This window comes from Pinus tabuliformis, chromosome X (genome assembly GCF_031772625.1).
Source record: "Pinus tabuliformis cultivar Carrire ecotype Pingquan chromosome X, CPIR1, whole genome shotgun sequence".
NCBI classification, from domain to species: domain Eukaryota; kingdom Viridiplantae; phylum Streptophyta; class Pinopsida; order Pinales; family Pinaceae; genus Pinus; species Pinus tabuliformis.
The window spans coordinates 438,459,677-438,480,358 of NC_142308.1; the positions used below are offsets into that span (position 1 = coordinate 438,459,677).

General features: G+C 38.3%; 1 protein-coding gene across 1 annotated transcript in view; it reads right to left on the minus strand.

The window, feature by feature from the left end:
* Positions 1 to 20,682, minus strand: part of LOC149140453 (alpha/beta-Hydrolases superfamily protein) — a 316,859-nt gene that overhangs the window by 105,580 nt on the left and 190,597 nt on the right. Inside the window, exons 6-7 of the mRNA XM_089446544.1 lie at positions 9,070 to 9,159; positions 8,047 to 8,139 (exon numbers count right to left, since the gene is read on the minus strand). Of these exons, the coding sequence (XP_089302670.1) occupies positions 8,047 to 8,139; positions 9,070 to 9,159 (183 nt within the window). The remainder of the gene's footprint in view (positions 1 to 8,046; positions 8,140 to 9,069; positions 9,160 to 20,682) is intronic.

The following is a 20,682-nucleotide window of genomic DNA, read 5'->3' on the forward strand; positions in this document are numbered from 1 at the left end:
CTGACGTCAACCTTCCCGGCTGATCCGTCTGCTCCCCGACAAGTTTTGGATTTCTATAAGAGGACAGCTCTTCCTCTGCGCTAGCCCTTCTGGCACTGCGTCAAGCACTGCGTGGGCCCTCTTGGCCCAGCATCAGTCCTCCTTGGGTTTGTGCTGCCTCTACTGGTGTATCTTTGCCTCTCTGCTAAGTATTCGAGGTCCTAGAGAAGATCTTTCAACCCAACTATCCCTGCCCCTCTACTGCAAGAGATCTCCTCAATCGATTTTTCCTCCTGAGAACTTCTCACTTCAGAAAATCGATTTTCTCAATCTCTCTATGTGTTTTCCAAATGACCCTCAAGCCCCTTCTTATATCTTCCTGTTGAACAACCAACGGCCTAGATTACATCTTAATCAAAGGCTCGGATCGTTTTGGCTTGATCTGTGGTTTTTTCTAGAAGTTTCACCCCTGATTAAATTAATACCATTAATATTTTAATTTTCCTAAGTTTAGACTTAGGAACCCCATTAAAAATATTAATTATTTTAATAAAATCACTTCTGGGTGGAATTTCCCAAAACGCTTTCTAGGTTCCTTGGAATACCTGTGCCCAAGCCTCCCTGCAAAATTTGAGGCTTAGAGCACATCCGATGCTACCCCAAATCAACATTTTCCAACCTGATTAGGTAAAGCACATCATTGGTTGCTCAACCCCATTCCCTTGACCTAATCTCCGGTCCGCTTGGTCCCGTGTGGTCCTGCATGATCCGAAATTGATCAAGGATCTAGAAAAAGCCTAAAATTAAAAGTTACCAGATTCAAGTGGGAGTAGCGTCGTTGCGTAGAGCTTGCAGAAATGACTCCAACACAACTTGACCGAGCGCATTTGACCTCCAGATGAAGGAGAAAATGCTTGTTGAAGTTTGTGATGAAACAGTGTTTTACTGCTCGACACATGGCAAAAGTACAAGTTCAGCTCAGTGGCATATCTCCAGCTTCATTACAGTGGTAATGTCTTCAATTTGGTTGCAAGGTGAAATAATAGGTTGAATGGATTTAAAAGTGATTTTTATTATGGTGCATTAAAATGGATTATATAAAAACTAAAACTAATATATATAAACCATATATTAAAAACATGGTGCATTATATATAAATTAAAAAAAACCTAAGTTTAAAAACCATGGCAAACAAAATATATTACCTAACCATATATTGCAAACTATATATTAAACATATGGTGGTGGATTAATATTAAAGTGTGAACGTATATTTCAAAATGGTTAAACGTTACTAAAGTTTACACAAGATTAAACGCATAGTGGGTTGAACATTGACACAGCAATGGTTAACGTTATTAAAGTTTCATCACGCGAAAAGATCCATTACATATGGTTGAATATATTTTATGGTACGTAGTCAACGAAACCGCAAAGGGATATGTTCACATGCAAAAGATTACGAAATGCCACGGGTTGAGGTCTATTGCGGATCCACCGCTCCACCGAGACTGCAAAGGGTTCTATCATCGTGCTCACATGACAGAACCGCTGGAGTTGTAAACCGTCGCCAGCCACGGGTCCGCGGCTCTATTGACTGCCCATAATATGAGATTTGTTATGTTATATATTATACGCATATGGTTTGGGTTTAGGTTTGTTCGAATAAGGATAGGGTGAGATTAATGTTATATTGTTTTGGAACGATAAGGATTAATAATGTAATATGGTTATGGAGAGATATAATAGGTTACCAAAACATTATATATATGGTAATGTTATGCCATGGAAATAAATATGAGAGTTCTGACATTTTGTGCAGCAAAGAAGAGTTTTAGTGCAGCTTTGGAGATTTGGAGGCAGAACTTTGCAGGTTTATTCTGGGAGTTGTAAGAGGTCTTTTTCAGCGCCGTCAGTTGCGTCGGATTTCTGAGATCGAACAGAACACAACTGGACCAGCCAGGATCTTGTTGATGTAACTTTGATGTATTTTTTTGGCTTTGAATTTCTAATATAAAGGCCTCCCCATTGAAGACTGGGCCCAGAGATGTAGGCTTTGAGATAGCCGAAATCCATTAATAATCTCTTGTCTCACTTCTCTTCTCATGGTTTGTTGTTCTAATTTGATGCAACATTATTATTTAGTTCTCAATGCTTATGTATTTAATAGTGTTTTTAAATCATGCATTAACACTTTCTAACAGAGAATAAATCACAATTTCAATTAAAGATCTTTGTGGGACCACCGCAACTTATTGAAGCCAATTTCACAAAGACCACTTCGAAGCCAAGTTGCCACAAGGATTTTAGGAGCTAAGAATCTCCTTAACAAATCATATACTCAAACCATAGCTCTTAGAATCCCCCTAAGCCCTTCCTAGAGAGCCTTTCATCTTACTTTCAAGGCAAGCAAGCCATATATTTGAGCCTCTCTTATGAATGGGTTTTTAGGATCACCTCTCATCCTATCATTGATCCATTCAAATTTGTGATCCTTGTTATAATGGGTCTCCTCCCATCGGTGAAAGGTCGTAAAGAGTAGGGAGTCTTAGTCGAGGTGACAGTGGGCTATTGCTCCATTGTTGCCCTTGACCTAGTGGTAGTCCTTCAAGGATCCCCTTTTATGACTCCTGCTAGTTTGAGCAGTAACACATACTTCAGTATTCACTTTAAGAACTAATACTTCTGCCTAAATTGATGAAAATGGATCCTTAACCTTGAAGACCTTTGTCCCTTAATCAATCAGAGGCTTGAATAGATGCCAGAGCAGTCAACTGAGGTACAAGGTTGATTTCACATAAGAGGCAACTACAGATGCCCTTATTTTGATGCAAAGGATGATGTTCAACACAAGTTTTTAATATCAAAGTCCTTGTACTTCTATCCTTTAGAAACCCTTACTGATGTACTGATTAAAATAAAATCCTCATGGTTGTACCTGATCCTTACTGCTACAGTATAATGTCAATGATACATCAGAAACCCTTCATTGTATCAAGGACATATACTGACTTGACAATTGTAGATGGAATCCATACTGTCTGTTTAAAAACTCTTATTGCTGAAGGTCAACATTCATTACCAAACTTAGCACAAAAATTCTTCCATAAGTTCACAGATAAAGTCTCAGATATTTCTCCGAAATTAATGATGATACAATCTAAAGCTTGATTGGTTAGGTCTACAAAATAATCCTCCTAGCAAGCCGAAAATATCTTGATATCAATCAAAACCAATGTGGAAAAAGTCGAAGTCGGGATTAATTCGGCAAGGGTCCAAAAGTTGAAAAACTCGTTAAAGTCGGGAGTTTTTTGAAAAAGTCGGCAAAATTAAAAAAACACAAAATTGTTCATTTTTTAAATATTTTTTTTTTCATCTAGAGTCGAAGTCACAGTTTAGAGGTGTTTTCAGTGTTTTACTACAATGTTATTCTTTACATGTGAATTCGATCACTAAAAGCATGTTACACTCTTGCAGTCTGCATTCTAAGTGCATTTTATCACCAATGTTTTTCAACATTATCCACAAAAAATATGATCATAACAGTGTTGATTCTTGGGAATGTTCTTCAGCTATTTACACTTCCTTGCTTGCTCTGGATACTCCTTGTCCTCTTGCTCTTATGTCTCACAATCATGCTCGTTGAGCTAGGTATGCACTTCTTTTTCATAGTCTTCTCAGTTTCTTATAGCAGCCTTCTGACAGCTTAGCCTCTGGCTAATGTCTCTTCTCTGTATTTTTTTGCACATCTCATATAGATCCCTATTGTTTTGCAGACATAACATCCAACAAGAGCAAACCAATAATCGTCGTATATGTTTCAACATTCAACAGAATATAGCAACTAAGAAATTAATTTTCTCAGTAACACCAACCAACTATAATGCTAAAAATTAAGATTCAACAACAAAACAAATTGCACAGCACAACATTATCATCAAATTTCTAGGGCTATGTTTGAAAGATTCCACTCTCTTCCTTAAGATTAAACAACAGAAAATTATATCATTTTCGCCTTTGCAGCCTCTTTATCCGCAGCCTGGGAGGGAGGCCGACTTTTTGGGTCGACTCCCAATTTAATCGGGAGTATAATGATTAAATCAAGATTTTTTCCTTTCTGAAAAAGTCACCAAAAAGTCAGGGGATTAAATCATTTAGTTTAAAAAATCGCATTTTTCGGATTAAATCGCGATTTTTTGCAGACTTTTTCCACACTGATCAAAACACACCTTATGAATATTGGTACATACCATGTTGACTTCCAACCTCTGCCCACAATGCTCGAGTTGCTCTTAGATTGGTGCCCATATTCATTGATTAGGGCTTGTAAAAGGCCTTAAGAAAATATTACAGATTTGTCATTCTTGAACTCGGACTTGCCCTACCACAGAGGGCTGAAGACTTAAATTAAATCAAGAAATTCCTCAAATGCTTCTTAGTGATTGCATTCTCTCATGCTTGGGCTTGTCCTCACCTGAGCTCTGATACCATGTTAAGTTTTAACATGTTCTTTGCTTAGGTCAGTTACTTCATTAATCCATTTGCCCATTAGTCCATTAGCAATGACATTAATCATTATCATATGACAGTAACTGATGAAAGAACATAAACGATAAATGTTGAAGACAAGCCAAGACAGAAGAACACAAGAATATGGCTCGAGCCAAGGAAAAACCCCAAGATGGGGAAAACCCTTGAACAAATCTTCTTATTATCAATTATCAAATGTTCAGCAGAGAGAGAGAGATAGAATACAATGATTCAAAGCAGCGTTGCGAAAATCGCGATTTTTTTACTGAAATGATTAAATCGGCCAATTAAATCAGTGGTTTTTTCATTTTGAAAAAACCACAATTTAATCTTGATTTTTGTTTTTTCTTTTGTATTTTTTTTGTATTTTTTTTTTAATTTTGCTGATTTTTATCCTGATTTTTACGATTTTTTCCAATTTCAGACCCTCGCCAATTTAATCCTGGACGCGATTTTCACAACACTGATTCAAAGTCAATACTGACTTGCCAATTTGAAGATCTAACATCACCTTAGACAAATAAATGATCCACTCAAAACTGCAATCCTGGCATGAACTAGAGACATACTGCTGAAGAGGGTTGGTCTGGTTAGGGCTGCTTACGGATCACTGTTATCCCTTCTAACTGCACCAATAAACTCCTCCTCTTAACCGCGGTTGTACTTGACATGCAAGGTGTTTCCCTTAGGGCTGGTCTGTACCCAGATTAGGCATCTCAGCCCCCTTCATCTAGGCTACTACAGACCTGCGGCCCTACCTGATGTAATAGATCAGAGTTGCAGCCTCACAAGGAGAGAATTTCTCCCTTAAGTTAACCACAGACTAGCCTAGAAACAATTGCACTAACTCGGCATGCCTTTCTACTCTTGAACTTGGACCTGCAAGGATAAATTGCCCATACAAAACTGTCCAGACTTTTCCTTATGGCCTGTGGCTGTCCATCTTGGAGAATCTCAGCCCTGATGCAAAAGATAAACCAGAAACAAACAATCCTTCGTCCTCCTTCAAGAACTCAGCTGCCTCAGTCATATATTCAAGCATGTTTATGTGTGAAATGAGGATTGAGGGTGCCTCTATTTATACAAATCGTTGAAGGCAAAGAGACATGACGCTTGGGCTTCATGAACCTACATGAAGATATGGTCAACCTTGATAATTTGCACATGTGGGCATAAATTCAAAAACACACTTTTGTTTGTCCAAATTTGATGATGTTTAGGTCGATTTTGGTCCTCTCAAAAAGAGGAATTCAATGCAATAATAATTTCCATCAAAAGAACTGTCCAAAGTGGAATTTGGCTCTAGTTGCCAATTTTACATATATATATATATATATATAGAGAGAGAGAGAGAGAGAGAGAGAATTGGATTGCAGCTATAAAGCTAAAAACAAGAGAATCCAATGTTCCCCCAAGTTTCCAAGACATGGGAGCATGAGAGCGGGGAATGCACACTGGGGATGTGTGGAGACACCTCCCAAATTTTAGAGGAATTAATAGGGTTTGGAGAGACATCGAGGTCCCTAGCATAGGAGGGGCCATCTCTAAATTGAAGAGAACAACAAAAAGAAAAAACTCCAACAATAAAAATTCATCCCATGTAAATTCATCATTGTGCAATGTAAATACAAAGTTGAAATGTGAAAATGACAAACACGATTCATTCACCAGCAATATTATCATACTTCACATTGAATCAGTGATACATGCACATCAAAAATTTATAACTTATAACAAATGAAATACATTGATTTGTATTAGAAAAGTACTAAGTATATTAGATACAGAAGTTTGAAATAGTAAATTAAAATTTTTCAAAAATAGTAGGGTGACAAGTGAAGGACTTGGTCATCAATATTGAAAGTCAAAAGTTACAGCCAAAAATTAACAGTGAACACAAATCGACATCAAAAGAGCACGAAGGAATCAATACCATTGATTGGTCCTATACATCCATCTACTGTACAACGGCATGAAAGCCATCAATGGGAGTGTTAATATTTGAGTTAGAGTCACTCGCCTCTTATGAGTAACGAATGCTATGTGCAGCTCATTCATATCTCAAAGCCAAATGCTAAAAGACTTGTAAATGTCAAATAAGAGAGACGTATAAATAAAGGTGAACTAAGTTTAGTAGTTTACTTTTTGCTTTTTTTAACTTTTTATGCTTTTTGGAAAAAAAATTGAGGGAGGGCACCCACAAGCCCCCTTTTTGTGAAATGTGTATCACTTTTCAGGAGGGGAAGCCCACAAGCTCCCCATTTTGCAAAACACGTCCCACAAATCGAAGAATATTCCAAGTTAGGTTTCATGGAGTTTTGCAAAAAGGGGCATGGTGAAACATTTCACTAGGCAACTCCTTTGCAAGGAAGCGGGGAACAAAGGGGCATAACCATGGGCCCCAACCCTATGGGACGTATCCCATGGAACACTGTAAAAATCTGCACAAATGTTGGAAAAGCCCACCATGGGTAACAACTCATTGATCTTGAAACACCAAACTCGTGGTACATTAATCAACTATAAAATGCCTTCATCAACATACAAACATGGGTATTTCACCTCTGCATCTCAAAACCTCTTGAAACTAAAGCAAAAACCTCAAGAAGGTCAATTCCCACTTTGTGCTTGAATTATACATGTGAAGCCCTAGGGAAGCACCAAGTGCCAAAAAAATCGGCCTGTAGCTGCTCAATGTTAATTATATCAACCCTTGGTGTGTACATGTTTCTAACTAATACTAGTGATAATTCTCAGGTTGTACTAAGGGATGCTTCTACGATAAATTGAGTCTACTTGAAATATGGAAAGGCAGAAATTTTATAAGACAAAAAAGATTCAATCTCTCTTGAACTCTAATTGTTCACACAAAGGTGCTGGAAAGCTACTGATCTAGTCAGCAACAAGAGGTCAAAAATCTTGGAGTATACTGTAAACATGGCATATGAGAATCTCAAAACTTATGTTTTGAGTAACTAACAAACACTTGACCTCTTCACAACAAATAAGACAACCAGGAGTTATTATATATGTTATGGGTTATATCATATGTGAAACAACACAACCAGATGCGCTATAAAATGTAAAATGAAGCTTTGGTGTAAAGAAATGAGTCCGAATCAATTGCAAGCAAATGTTGCTTCTGGTACACTATGCATGCTAGATGTTACCTTTTTAAGGCATTAAAGGTTAAGGGTTGAAAGAAACATAACTTCTTTTAGATTTTTATGGAAGACTAATTTATCAATCAGTTATTTAAGCCGGAACATCACTATGCAATTTGAAGAGAGTTATTTTATTTCAAATAGGTGAATAAGCACTGAATTTATTGTGAGGGTGAATTTATCAATCACTGCACAAGGTTCATACTTCATAACACTAGATATCTTAAAAATTAGATATTTAAAGTTGTGTATCATGCTATTCATATTGATAAGATCACAAAAGCAGCTATCATTTGTTTTTGATGTTACAAAGGAAAAGAAAGTGGAATTAAAAGAAAGACAATTTCTCCATCATACACTCACAGTTACTTACATTCATCGAATCTATTATTCTGGCAGTGGATATGCTATGGAAAGCCAAAAGATTAGCATATGATCGCAATGGAATACTCTTCAGTAAAGAAACCTGCCAGACAAAAAGATGTCAGTGACAAAAACATTGCACTTCTGAACTAAAAGTTTTCAAAAAAAGATATCAAATAAGTTGCTACACAACAAGGCAAAGTTATTAGTGACATTTAGCACATCGGAGGATTTTAGTATGTATAGATGGTGCATGTTAACTTTGAGGTAAATATTATAAACCGACTTAGAAAGCAGGTAATAAACAATAATAATATTGGCAGTGAACATTAGATATAAACGTTCAATGTCTGACTGTGTTAAATGGAGATGTACTCCATCTTTTTGAAGTATCACTCAAAATGCACCCAAGAATGTGCAAAAGACACCCATTGCTACAGAACCTTTATATTTGACACTCATAGGCAAGTTTTGGCACACTTAATAGTAACACGTGGGGTAAAGGAACCTTGACTATTGATAGCTACATAGAACACACTTTTGTGCTGCACATTTGTAGCGCATTTACATATATAACCTTGATGCTTTGAGTAGCTAGATCAGAGTAATTGTATACACCCGCATGCTGTATAACTGTTTACACACCACGTGCTTTGTGGTCCCATTAACTTCTTTTGGTCATCCTTGGATGGTAATATAGTTTCTTTCTTGCTTCCTTTTTCTCTGCTTCCTGGATTATAGATACAAACCATTTTCTGTCCCTCTAAAGTGTTTATGTATTTTGATTTATATATATGGAATTGGCATGGCAATCAATACAGATAGAGGTCACATAGAGAATCAAATAGATAAATACTAAATACAGCTAAAACAAGAATTGAAACCATTATTTATGACCTGCAATCAAATTACCTGCAAGATTTGTGTGGATTTATTGTCACAGGCCTAAACACCCAATATTTTTCACTACAGGTCTCATTTAACCAGACAAAATATACCAAAACAAATTAACACTACTAACTGACCATCTCACCCCAGCATATGCTAGAAATTTTGGGAATTTTGCCATGTTTCCAGTACCCTCTGCATATGCACTTGCATCGATCAGCACCAAACTTGAAACCTACAAATGAGAAAAGGATATGATAATTTCACCAGTCTTGAATGTAAAATTAATTAAAAATGTTCTTCAAGTCAAATGAAAGCAGCAACAAAGTATAATAGATTTACTGGTTCACACTCACAATGAATTCAGTGCTTTATTTACCTAATTGAAATAAAAAAACTCTCTTCAAATTGAATACCTGATGTTCAGCTTAAAGAACTGATTCATAAATTAGACTTCCATAAAAAGCTAAAAGTTATGTAACTTATGTTTCAACCTTTAACCTTCGATGCCATAAAAATGAATTTAGAATGTCAGACATTTGCCTAAAGATTTACAAATTCTGAAGCTCTCCAACTACTTAAATTGGACAACAGACCTGACATTGTTAGTCACCCTCAACTAGATGTCAAATGGCTCCTAAAGAAAAACAACATTTCACTTTAAACTGAAAATAACAGATAAAATTACAACTTAAATGCTACTGATACATAACCTTTATCCTGTAATTTTTGCAAAACATGAGTTTGACTACTTGACTGTAATTATACACTAAACACAACTGACTTACATGGAATGCATAGAACAATAATCTATGGCCATAAAGAACCACAAGGGTGTGCACAAGTCAAAAAATAACCGAGAAATTGAATACATGGAATCATAGAACAATAAACTAGGGTCATAGAGAAGCACAAAATAAGATAAGATAATTTTATTAATGTCCAACAAACCACGAAAGTAGGTCAATGGGTCTGAAGAAGAGGACAATCAATATGAATACAATGTGGGAGTGCAAGCATAGCTCCTAGAAAATGCTGAAAATAACATAAAGAAAGAAAGATACAAGCGGTAGTGCTACTATGACATGCATATAAAAGACCGTGGCACAAAACAACATGAGAATTGTTGTACAGTTCAGCATCATCGAACTAGTCTTGGAGGAATTCATCGACTTCCCGAAGGGGGAGAAAGAGAAGAGATCTGAGATCTCATGCTTCTACTGTCTAGTACACCGTAAACTTTTGCCCGTCATTTATGGTTCTAATTCTGACTAATCCACTTGAAAGAATGAGGTTATCATCCTAGTCATCTCAAGGAGGGGCATATTGTGCAGGAACTGAGATTTGTGGCTAAAAATGTCCCTAATGAAGAGAGCTAAGTGTGAAAATTCCTAAACATGGAATCCCTACTGCAGCAAACTGATGTTACTTCTCCTACTTGTTAATCCATACAAGTTATTTACTATGTTCTACAGTAAATATCGAAGTAAATACTACTGCAGCCTTCACTAAATTAAAAATAATATGCCGAAACAAGAAACTGAACAAGAAAAGATACAACACAAGTGACACAGTTATTTTTGAAGAAATATCCCTGGAAAAACCCAATTCGGGAAAACCGATGCAGCAGATCTGAGGGTTTTATTATTATGCAGTGGTAATTTCTGAATACAACTTCTAGATGCCTTCCTGGCAATCCAGTTACAGAGAATATCACTGACAAAGAGATATGTGAAATTACCTCACACTATCACTGGAAGTTCTGGCTGATCCAGCCCCTGAATGACTGCCCTTGGCTGCCTTTGCGCAGTGTCTGCGTCAACCCAACGTCAAACCCTCTAGGGACTGTGTCACTCCTCCTGCTAACCGATTTGCTGCCCAGGAACTTCGATTTCTGCCTCCCGATCTCACACCCCGACCCCCAGCTTCTGAAATCGATTCCTTCAACAAATTTTCAAACTTCCTCTCGGCTTTTGCGTTGCCTCAGCATCAGCCTACGCTGCCTCTGCGTGGGCCTACGTAGCTCTACACCAGCCCCTCTAGCTCTGCGTTGCCACTGCTGGATCTCCCTCTGCCTTCTCTGCTGAGTATTCTCCAACCGAGAAAGATTTCCCTTCGGATACTATCCCTGCCCCTCACTGCAAAAGCTCACTTCAAATTTCTCACCGACAGCTACTCTGCTTCAGAAATTCGATCTTCTGAATTCTCTTTGTGTGTGTCTTCCAAATGACCCTCAAGCCTCCTTAAATAATCTTCTCATTAACATTCAATGGCTTAGATTAGAAGCTAATCAATGGCTAAGATCATTTCTGCTTGATCCTCGTCTTCTTCTAGAAGTTACACCCACAGTTAGATTAATACCTGTTAATTATTTTAATTTCCTAAGTTTAGACTTAGGGACCCATTAAAAATAATTAATTATTTTAATAAAACTGTCTCCGGGTGGAATTTCCCAAAACGCTTTCTGGGTTCTTTGGAATACATGTTCCCAAGCCTCCCTGCAAAATTTGAGACTTAGAGCACATCCAATGCTACCAGAAATCAACACTCCCTCTTAGCAAGGAATGTGCTCTAGCAATGCCTCCCACTGAACCATCACCCCGACTTCATGACATCTTCCTCTGTGTTGTTGATGTCTGACATGCTGTCCACCGACTACTACGCTGCTGCTACAACTGTAATGATGCTGACACTGCCACTGTCAACACTGCATACATACTACAACTCCCTCCCAAGTGTTGCATTTGTGCTGCTACTAACACTGCCACTACTAACACTTCATCTGCACTGCAACTTAAAAGCATACCAAAATCTGAACAAGTGTTCAAAATGGATGCATCTCGATGTTGAAGATCTGACTGCTGCTAGTCCCACGCTATCCCTCTGAAGCCACTGCGATGCTGCTGCTACTGCACCGTGCCTCCTTGCATTGCTGCAACTCTGCACTACACTACTTAGACTTGGTGTTCTAGCCACTGCATATGTCGCTCCAACACTCCTTTGCATCAACTGACACTAGTTCATCCTGCTACTTCTGATCTGGGCTCCTATAGCAAGGAATTGATCTGAGAGGTGGGCTCCTCAAGGATCCTGCCCATCCATAGCTCTTTCGAACTACAACTCTAAATCATCCCACCTCCCTCTTGGAGGTATCTCGGTTGTCATGGAAAACTCTTCTTCTTCGATCTTCACGGGTGTAGCCTTTGGATCGTGCTTCTCATCTTTGTCTTTCTTCCTCAGGGACACTGAGTTGCGTAGTGACCCATTTCACCACACCTAAAGCATTTGATCTTCGAGACGTCCTCCTTTCGCTTATGTTGCTCCTGCTGCCCCTTGGATGCAAGGGTTGCATTCTCTTCCTCCTCCTTAGGCTTCTACCAACTGATGCTGCTTCCATCAAGCTTACACTTGAATAGATCTCTCCTCAGCTCTTCCTACTTGAGAGTTGCCCACATACTATCCCAGTCTGGCAAAGTTGCCCTGCCCAGGATGCTCTGGACAAAGACTTGCCACTCTTCTGAGACTAAGTTTAGGGCCAGTCTCACCATCTCGGAACCTTGAGGTGTAGACCCCACAACTACTAACTCATCCCAGGTCTCCTAAAGCTTCGTGAGGAATGGATATTTGCACTCCCCCTTCTGCATCTACGTAGATCTCATCTTTTGCTCCAAGTACATCTTCCGTTGCTCGGAAGATCCTTGATACAGCGTCAACAATGCATCCCACATCTCCTTGGCAGTGTTTCTGCCAGCTATGTGACAGACTATATGATCATTCACTTCATCGAGGAGCATTCTTTTTGTCTTCGCCATTTCTCCCTTGTACTTATTGAGCAGATTTGGATCCGCGGGCTCAACCACCACGCCGTCGACGTAGACTTTGAGAAAATGCTCATCCAGAAGGCATGACATCCTTGCCTTCCAGATCACATAGTTGGATGCCCCATCCAACCTATCCTGATCTCTCAGTCCACTGGTTGCCATCTCTACCAATTGAAAAAGTCGAATAGCCTCCTCTCTCCTCTACGCAGCACTAGACTGGCCTACGCACTCCCTTCTGGAGCTTGTAGATCTACCCCTTCTGGAGCTAATGAGAATTCAGACCCCTTAGCTGGGAATCCTCTGAGGAAGAATTCCCTCAATTGTGTCTCTCTCTTCCCTCTGGCGACTTTCTACCCAGCAACTACCTACAGAAAACTGTGTCCCACCAGAAAAAACCCTCTTCGTTGAAGCTTCTGCTGCGCTTCCCCCTCTGCCACTGACAAATCTCAATCTGGAAATCCTACCTCTCTGTCTACTCACTCCGAGAGAGATTTACCACAATAATCTTTCCCTCCTATCCTAACTGCGCAAACTCTCAGGGGATTCGAATTACTGCCTCTGCAGGAATTTCGAACTCCCTTCCTCCTTCAGCGCTAGGCTCTTCCAGCACTGTTCTCTTGTTTCACCTGCAACTCTAATACCATGTGAAAATTCCTAAACCTGAAATCCCTACTGCAGCAGACTGATGTTACTTCTCCTACTTGTTAGTCCATACTAGTTATTTACTATGTTTTATGGTAAATATCGAAGTAAATACTACTGCAGCCTTCACTTAATTAAAAATAATATGCTGAAACAAGAAATTGAACATGAAAAGATACAACACAAGTGACACAGTTATTTTTGGACAAATGTCCCCGAAAAAACCCAATTCAGGAAACCAGTGCAGCAGATCTGAGGGTTTTATTATTATGTAGTAGTAATTTCTGAACACAACTTCTAGATGCCTTCCCGACAATCCAGTTACAGAGAATATCACTGACAAAGAGATCTATGAGATTACCTCACACTATCACTGGAAGTTTTGGCTAATCCAGCCCCTGAATCACTGCCCCTGGCTACCTCTACGCAGTGTCTGCATCAGCCCACCATCAAACCCTCTAGGGACTGCATCACTCCTCCTACTAATCGATTTGTTGCCTAGGAACTTCGATTTCTGCCTCCTAGTCTCACACCCCGGCTCCCAGCTTCTGAAATCGATTCCTTCAACAAATTTTCAAACTTCCTCTCGACTTCTACGCTGCCTCAACGTCAGCGTATGTTGCCTTTGCGTGGGCCTACATAGCTCTGCGTCAACCCCTCTACCTCTGCGCTGCTACTGCTGGATCTCCATTCTGCCTTCTCTGCTTAGTATTCTCCAACTGGGAAAGATTTCCCTTCAAATACTATCCCTGCCCCTCACTGCAAAAGCTCACTTCGAATTTCTCACCGGCAACTGCTCTGCTTCATAAATTCAATCTTCTGAACTCTCTCTGTGTGTGTCTTCCAAATGACCCTCAAGCCTCCCTAAATAATCTTCTCGTTGACATTCAACGGCCCAGATTAGAAGCTAAACAATGGCTAAGATCATTTATGCTTGATCCTCGTCTTATTCTAGAAGTTACACCCACAGTTAGATTAATACCCATTAATTATTTTAATTTCCTAAGTTTAGACCTAGGGACCTGTTGTCGCATAGAGTGTCTAGGCGGCAACAACGTTTAGAGTAAGGGTTGTCACTCTTGATCCTTACTCCGTTTAGACTCTCTCCTAGGTAAGTCAAGGGGGGTAGTCCCTAGGTGAATAGATGAAGATAGCCTGTGAAAAACAGACTCTAGGAGATCTTAATGATGGATAACTTGATGAATCAGATTGATAGATTAAACGCCAAAGTAAACAAGACACGACCACAAGATAGAAAAAAATTTAGACCAGTGCCTTCAATATTTGAATTAACCATCAATAAAACAAGTTACCCAGAACAATTTTCAATATGTAACGAAAAAAAGAAAAGGGCCTAAAATAAAAAATTTAATGGGCCATAGGCCACATTTAAATTTTCTTATCACTAAAGCACAAACCCTTTTTATTTTATTTCAAAATCCTTAGTCACCAAAGTTTAAAATATTTTTATGATTTTTTAAATGTTTAGGATTTTGATAAATTTTTAGACTTTTTAATGATTTGGATTTTTAGGATTTTTTTAAATGTTTATTTTTTTTAATGAAAAATTATTGTAAAAAGGTGAAAGTAAAAAAAATAAAAATAAAACTTAAATCAAAGTTTTTAGTTTATTTTTATTTTTTATTATTTAAAATTTAAAATCAAAATGAAACAAAACTAAAATCGAATATATCTAAAACTAAAACCTAACAAAATCTAACTCTAAATCTAAACAAAACCTAAATCTAAATCTAAATCAGATAAAGATCTAACTTCAAATTTTACTGATTTTAAATCAAAAAAAAAATAATAAAGATGACACTAAATTGAACTTTATGCAGCTTTATGCCTAATCAAAAAATATGAAAAGGAATTAACCCTAAGCTTAAACCATGAAACCTAACTTAATAAAAAAAATTGAAATGTGAATTCCTAAACTGAACGTATACTAATGTATGAGCGTATTGTTTTCACTGCTACTTGCGTGCAGGTAAAAAAAAATCGACGGAAGGGGCAAGGAGGATGGTGACATCGAGGACTTCTTGGCAGCACACAGGTGGATGAGGACTGGGAGCCGTGGGGTGTGTTGAATGGAATAGATGTTATTGCAAGGATAGTTCGAACGGGCAGCGTGGAGATGAAGATAACGTGTAGTTGCGTGATGATTTGGAGCAGGTTGCTGCGTGAAGGTTCAAGGCAAAGGGAAAAGATGGAGCGTGAAGGCTGGCAGAGGAGCGGGCGAAAGAAATGACTACGGCAATGGGGGTTTGCTAATTCGTTTTGCAAGTTGAGGAGCAGGCTTGGATGAATACGCAGAGAGGGGAGGGGAATGACGGATTGAGCATTGACTGCGTGGAGAGATTTGGAGGTGCTGGACGAGTCTGTTTTGCAGGTATGGTCGATAGCAAGGGGATGGAGCTGTGGGTTTCGAGATGGAAGAGCAATTTGAAGCTGCGTGGAGAGGGTTCGATGGTGCAACGATTGGAAGGAGACTATGGGCTGAAGGCGTTGAAGAGAGCTGCATTTGACAGTGTGAAGGTTGCGTGGAGGGAAGGAGAGTACGCAGGTAGGAAGACAGCGTGAGTAGTGCGTGAGAAATTGATGGGGAGCCTGTTGCAGGCCCAGGGCAGCATACACCCTTAAAAAAAAATTCGAAATTTTCCTGCGAAAATGAAACCCCAGCAGACAAATGGCTTGGAAAACCTCGAATTTCTTCAGAAACCTTTTCCAGAAAACCCCTGCAAGAGCTGACTCTGAGGCCAGATCTTACCCTCCAGGGCCTAGATCTGGCTTCAAACAAAAATCTCTTCTTCAGCTCTGCAACCTGCAATGACAAAACAAAACACCCAGAAATAATATATGCAAGGATTAAACTAAAAAACCAAAAAACATCTAAATAATTACAGTATTCACAGTTTAAAGGCTCTAAGCAGCCAGATCTGTCATTATGCCACACATATATTTTTTTTTTTAATTTTAAATCTAAGATGAGGTGCTTCAAAAAAACCTTCATGCATCCACAACAAAAGTTCTAATGATAAGCCGAGGATCAAAACCAGTTGGGCTCCTCAGAAAATGCTATCTAGGAGTTGGCTGGTCCAACTGAAAACTTCCCCGAACGCCCGGTAATCTCAAAACCAAGGATTTCCTGCACAGCTTAATTCAACCATTAACATAGAGAGAGAAAACGACAATGAAATTCAAATCTAATGGAGATACCTACCATTAATTTCAAAAATTAAACTATCATTCAAACCCTAGTGATCAGGCAAGATACCTGTGTCTAAATCACTCTTCAATAAGCTAACATCAATGGTTGACAGTAAATCTATGCAAGAAAATAAAACATCTTACAGCAGTTTTCCGAAGAGTAACACCAATAGAGATTAACCCCAAAGTCTTTTTTTATTTGCACATGAAAAAATATTACAAGAGAGCTTTCCTTAGCACACGACTCTCAGATCAAATGATCTCAACTGACAACTGACCCCCTATTTAATGATAAATTTCCCAACGGCTAGTTCGAGTGATCATTGTCAAAGTGATCTTGACCGTTGATGAGGATCAAATTGTCTTTTAATCTCATCCGTCGAAATTTTAAATATTGAGGAAATTTCGAATTTTTCAATTAAATGCATTTTAATATATTTAAAAATTAAAATTTTGCATTTATTTCCTCAAAACTTTGACTTTGACTTAACCCCAGGGACCTAAGACATAAAATTTAGCAAAATAATCAACTAACCTTAGTCCCTGGACCAGTTAAGATTTAATTTTTTAAAGGACCCACGAATTTACCTCTGGAAAATTTAAATTTACCTAGGACCTAGGACTTATGAGGGGATAAATTATTTCTAACCCTCAAGACATTTTACATCATGATTTTTACATTTTTACATCTCAAGGGGGGAAACCCATTTGAACAAAACCCTCACAGACTACCCAGTTCTGCGACACAGATATAATTTAGCAAATCAAGCAATTTGTAATAAAATAGCCTAACCAAATAGTTAGGATTATTCCCAAATCACTTTAACCTAGACTTGATCTAGCACACTAGGACTCACCTAACATTCTAGTGAAAAAATCCATTCCGGATTTGGGGTAAGGCTGAAGGAAAACTTTGCCGATCATGGGTCGATGAGACAAAAAACCTTCCAGAATGTAGATCTTCATCAAAAAATTAGGTTTACCTAAGAAATTACATACACGACACAAATCCGCTGAGATTATTTACAATTTACACATGCAGAAAGGGTTTACAATATAACATGATCATGCTGATGATGATAGTCGAATGGCACGGACATGTCGATCAAGCGCTATTCCTTTTGCGAAAAAAGGGGATGTACTGCTATGGGTCGTTGACACGTAGTGGTTAACAGGACCCATTAAAAATAATTAATTATTTTAATAAAACTGTCTTCGGGTGGAATTTCCCAAAACGCTTTTGGGTTCTTTGGAATACATGTGCCCAAGCCTCCCTGCAAAATTTGAGACTTAGAGCACATCCAATGCTACCAGAAATCAACACTAAGCATCCCTCTCGAATCTCGATACAAGCACTAATAGTTTCCTTTGATCTCATAGTATAGGGGGCACCTAAAAGTAAGATGTGGCTCTGTCTCTGGCTCCTTTAGATGGCACATTTGACAGATCCTATCTGATTGTGGTATATGGTGGTTTGTTACTATCCGGAATCTATGAGAACCAACTTGGAGTTGTCCTAGTAGGATCCTTAGTGAATGCATCCAACGTTTACATGTAAGGAGGTCAGACTATGATGCCATTCTATAGTTCCGAAAAGTGCTCTAAGTAGAAGGAATGGTTAATTTTACAACAAAATCTAGCACTCCCATATGATGTAAAGTCCCAAGCAACAAAGGGATAGTTTGTGCACCTTATCAAGGCAATCTTCATCATTGTGACCCTATGAACCCAAGACCAACAACACCACCAGCGTCAAAAGCAACAAGGGAAATAACCAATGAGTGCCTTCAATACTATGCAATCTTCATCATTGGAAGATTTGGTTCATGACAAGACTCTAGAAGTTATTAGCAATGTTCCTTTCCATAGAATTACAATGGACCCTCCTTCCTTTCTTTCCACCCATGAACAAAAAAAATGTAAAGATCGCATGAGTGGAAACTCTATTAAGAATGAGGATATAGTTTGAGCCTCATCAAATGAATGCATCACCCCTTCTGCCAACATAACACATATACGTTAGAGTATTATGCCTTCTCAAGAAATTGGTGTGCCCTTTCAAAGGCTCTTTGGCCATGATTAAGCAACCTAAGAGTAGAATTTGGTTCAATAAAGGAGCCGGCAAAGAGAGAGAACTTCACTTGTGATCATGATTCAGAATTTTGCATGGTCCATCTATAAAAATCAGTGTATGATGACTTTGACTAATATAATGATGACCCAAGCATGAAACCCATGCTTTAATAAGTCGTTGATACAATAGTAAAAATTATTTTCTTTATTCTTTTGACAAGTACATTTCATAATGACTCAAATACATTAATGAAGACCGAACCTAGTTACATTTTCCAACACATAATTATATGCAAGTCACAATATAATGTATTTGTCAAAAGAAAGAAAAAGAAATTTTATTATTATTAAAATTGACTTATTAAAGCATGGGTTTCATGCGTGGGTCAATTGGTTTTAGGTCAAAGCCTCCATTGAAGGCTTCTAGGGTTTTTGTCAAGTGTCCTTGTCCATGTCATATTGAAAGAAACCCTTATTGGGAATTATTTGTCAAGAAAGAAATTTATTTTATATTAAAATAAGTCTTCTAGGCCTCCTCCATTAAGTATGCCTCAAAATTGGACAAGTCGACCTAAAATTGGGTAGTAAAATCACTACATAAAGGCAGCAACTCGACCTCATTTGTCAATCACTCACAATAAGTTTGATCTGGAGTTTTTGGGCTAAGAAGAAGTGTGAAACTCTAAGGAAGAAGAAGAAAAGGACAACAAAGGAGAAGGAGGTCCCTCACAAGCATAAGAAGTCGAAATTCTCTCTCTTTTTCCACACGTCTGAAGCTGTGCAATTCCTAGAAATGGGCCAAAATTCTATAGTAATTGTGAGGCTGAAAATCTGGTGTTGGGGGTCGAAATTCTGCAACTAGGAAGTCGAATTTTTGGATTGTTGATGGGTTGGAGCTGTTGGATAAGAAGAGACTACTATATCATCCTAGAAGGCTGACTTGGTGGAGGAGGAAGGTTTGTTGGTCTATGGTCTTGGTCCATCTCAATTTGAATTACTGAAGGAAGAATTCTTGACGGGGTTTTCCCCTATATAGGGGTTTTATTCCTGGCTGTCCACCTACATCTGGTGTCCCTGATCTCCATGTTTTGATTTTGATAATTGCTTTGATGAAACAAAGATAAAAGAAGAACGTTAATAAGAACATATGAATATCACAAGTAATTATCAACATAAGAAAATCTTTCTGCCTTTCTGATTTTCTAACACGGTAGCGGGGCTAAGGTAAATAAGGAATAAAAAGGCAAGTTAAAGGATCTATTGACGAAAAAGGAGATCAAGAAAAAGGTCATTAAAAGGGGATCACATAAGGAGACAAGCCTACTATCTACAGGAACCATGTCAAACTCAATGAAGGCAGAAAACAAACTAGAAGGATCCTCCAACTATAGGGCCTGGAAAAAGAAGATAGACCTCATTCTCGAGAAGAACAAAGTTTGGATCTAGTTCAAGGGAAAATTAAGAAGCCTACAAATGAGTCAAGAGAAGCAGAGAAAGAAAAGTTCAGAGAAACAAAAATATTAGCTATTAACCTTATAGTGGATGGAGTTAAGGATAACCTAAGTCCATACATATCCAACATAAATTCTGCCCAAGAAATGTATGAGGCCCTCTCCAACTTATTCACAATCAAGAACATTGGTCAAATAGCAAGCCTCAAAAATGAACTAAGATATATTAAAATGACAAATGATGATACCGTTTCATCATATTTTATAAGGATATCTAGAATCAAAGATGAACTACGAGCAATAGATAAACTTTTCCCAGAAAAGGAGCTCATAAATACTACCCTTCTAGGACTACCAAAATCTTGGAGTGCCTTTGTAACAGGACTCAACAATTGGAAGGATACTCCAACACTTGAACAAATGTGGAATGCATGAAGTCAAGAAGAAGCTAGAATATCGTTAGTAAACAACAAGGAGGATGAAAAAGAAAACACCTCAAATGCCTATTCTGCTCATCACAAGAAGAAGGGAACCTTCAAGAAATTCAAAGGACCAAGGAAC